Source organism: Salvelinus sp. IW2-2015, linkage group LG11 (genome assembly GCF_002910315.2).
Source record: "Salvelinus sp. IW2-2015 linkage group LG11, ASM291031v2, whole genome shotgun sequence".
Taxonomy (NCBI): Eukaryota; Metazoa; Chordata; class Actinopteri; order Salmoniformes; family Salmonidae; genus Salvelinus; species Salvelinus sp. IW2-2015.
Genome location: NC_036851.1, coordinates 19,529,861 through 19,532,951, shown reverse-complemented (window position 1 = coordinate 19,532,951; position 3,091 = coordinate 19,529,861). Strand labels below are relative to the sequence as shown.

The 3,091-nt window shown below is 43.8% G+C and overlaps 1 protein-coding gene across 1 annotated transcript in view; it reads left to right on the top strand.

The window, feature by feature from the left end:
- ptprga (protein tyrosine phosphatase receptor type Ga) overlaps window positions 1–3,091 on the top strand; it is a 324,968-nt gene that overhangs the window by 304,012 nt on the left and 17,865 nt on the right. Inside the window, exons 17-20 of the mRNA XM_070445823.1 lie at window positions 28–110; window positions 1,123–1,257; window positions 1,401–1,535; window positions 1,717–1,889. Coding sequence (XP_070301924.1) covers window positions 28–110; window positions 1,123–1,257; window positions 1,401–1,535; window positions 1,717–1,889 — 526 coding nt within the window. The remainder of the gene's footprint in view (window positions 1–27; window positions 111–1,122; window positions 1,258–1,400; window positions 1,536–1,716; window positions 1,890–3,091) is intronic.

Here is a 3,091-nt window from a genome sequence, read left to right as displayed (position 1 = left end):
CTAACTGTCCCTGTCTGTCTCCTCCAGACGACCACAGTCGGGTGAAGCTACGGCCTTTAGCTGGGAAGGACTCCAAACACAGTGAATACATCAATGCCAATTATGTTGATGTGAGTGTGTATCTCTTATGGGCCATCTGGTTTGGTCGTGTAAGTGTGTATTTGTGTGAGAGTTAGTTTGTGCACCGCATATTGCATGCATGTGTGTACAGTATGTGTAATCGATTGAAGTTCAACGCAAGGCAGTATCTTTGAATAGTGTTTGTGTTCTGAATGGCCTCTGTTGTGGCAATTTCCTGTATTACCAAATGAGGAGAGTTACAAACCACACACCAGTCAGAGTTATAATTAAATGTAATCTTTAATAATATGTGAGCTTTACTATAGCCCTTTGACTCTCAGATCAATTCAGTGTCTATAATGAATTCTGAGAGTCCCTACAGTAGAACAGAAAGATCCTTTATAGCCAAGATACACCCCTCTCAACTTACATGACGAACCACAGATCTTAGGAAAACTTCACAAAGGGCCTTTTACTTGAGAAAGGAGTATCCCATAGCCAGATAGCATTAGCTATAAATTATCGTTCAGTTTGGTCTCTAAGACGAGGTTCTAATCTCGTTCCTGGTACTTCATAGTACSAAAACATTACCTCATACAAGGCATAACTCAATTGTCAACTCTAGATACTCCCATCTCAAGTAAACCCCCTCTTCTCCCCACTCCTGGACAAGCTCACTGAGGGGAGTGACTGGCGTACAGACATTGTGGAGCAAAGAGATAATTGGTTCCCCCTTAATCACGCCATCCCTTCACATGGTAAAGACACATTCACATAAGAAGACAATGTTCCATTCTGACCTCTCCCTTTCTGATATTCTGCATATTACCAGAGACATGTAAAAGACAAGCCTGACCTCTCCCCTCTGGGCCCCAAGTGACTTTTCCCTAGCTGAGAAGGGAAAAGTGCAACTGCCAACAGTATAGTCCAAAGGGAGACATTCTAATGACAAGTATCTCACATAAGCATATTATGTAAATAAAACATCTTATTTATCTATGTTACCCAACTAATTCTGATTCATCCCCCACACCTCGCACCATGTTTCCCTCTGTATGCTAGGGCTATAACAAACCCAAGGCCTACATCGCGGCCCAGGGCCCTCTCAAGTCCACCTTCGAGGACTTCTGGAGGATGGTGTGGGAACAGAACACTGGTATCATCGTCATGATCACCAACCTGGTGGAGAAAGGAAGGGTATGTACACTACAATTCAATAGATCTCTTTCCTCTCAGTACTAAAATAGTATTGACTTTTTAGTAACCATGTAATAACATTTTGGTTTCTTTGTGATTCATTGAAACAAGTGATCCTAACCCTGTGTGTTGTGTCTCTGCAGAGAAAATGTGACCAGTACTGGCCCACAGAGAACAGCGAAGAGTATGGGAACATTGTGGTCACACTAAAGAGCACCAAAGTGCACGCTTGCTACACGGTACGACGCTTCACTGTGCGCAACGCGAAAGTAAAAAAGGTCAGTGACTGTAGTACAGGTCTCCATACTTGTGTTCTCAGGTGATCATGCTCTACTAGTCTCAGTGTTCTTGAAAAGTGAATAACGTGATATCTACTTCTCATCATGTGGAAGATACTAATCAATGGGACTTCTCTCTATCGCCCTCCTCCCTCTTCCTCCGTCCCTCCCTCTCGCCCAGGGTCAGAAGGGGAATCCTAAGGGGCGTCAGAGTGAGAGGACAGTGGTTCAGTACCACTACACCCAGTGGCCTGACATGGGTGTCCCTGAGTACACGCTGCCCGTGCTCACCTTTGTCAGGAGGTCCTCTGCCTCCCAAACCCCAGAGATGGGCCCTATGCTGGTCCACTGCAGGTACTGTGCTGGTCAGGGATTCTTATGGGAAAACATTATTTAAGGGGAGAAGACTTAATAAGTGTTAGTGAGCAAAATACCAATTTTTTTAAACTGCTGTCTAAAATATTAATCAAGCATGAGAGAGAGGAAGAACAAAAAAGGAAAATAAAGGTTATGAGAAATAATGAGCCCAAAAACGTAAGTGTCAATATAAGACAGTTGAATGATTTACTGGAGTTTAGTTTGTTATTTCTTTTCACCTCTGAAAACATCTGTTGTGGTGCTAAAGCTCGGTACATAAGTGTTTCAGCCAATAAATCAGTATGATTTGGCACGGCTGAGATTAAAAAGCCCTTCACGTGCAGTTATGTGAGTGACGTGGCATAGAGCCATGCTATAATATGTACTGCAGTCTGAAATATACACTATCATTTCCACTTCAGCTACTCTGCACTTCCTTTGTTACCTGGGAGCCAGGGATCCCATCCGTGGTTAGCTAAGTCTGTGTTTAAGGCAGTAATGCGGTGTGCAGGCAGAGAAATGGACTGTAATTGTCCAGTGAAAGTTCCCTCCTCTGTAATGAGAGTAATGGTCTCTAACGTCATACTGTCCTGCGCTGTTAGATAATGGCCCTTCACAGGCAGAGCCCACTCGCCTGTCTTATAGGAGTTTGTACTGGTATGACATCTCCAAGAGTTTTTTTTATTTGTAAAAAATAAAATAATAATAATAATTTTAACTAGGCAAGTTCACTTCTTATTTACATGATGGTCTACTCCGGCCCAAGCCTGGATCGACGCTGGCAATTGTGCGCCGCCTTCCGGGACTTCTCCAAATCACAGCCCGTGTATACAGGCCTGCGGAATTTGACACATGGGGGGATGTAGTGACGCCTCTTGCACTGAGTCAGTGCCCTTAGACCGATGCGCCCACTCGGAGCAGCTCTACCAGCTCCTACCCTTGAACTGTCCACTGTGTCTGCTGGTTTATAACAGAACCTCATTCATCAGCAACTGGTTTAGATCTGGAGAACCAGGTGACTAGACACTGGCCACAATGACTGAATCAATCAATTAAGAAACCAGTAGAAGAGAACTTACTGTAGGTCGACATGGACTGGTATTAGAAGATAGCTGCGTTATTAATTGGTCTCTGCTGTCCATTGACATTTTTGTCCATGTTCCTGAATGGCTTCATTCAATATGTGTGTTCCTAGTAAC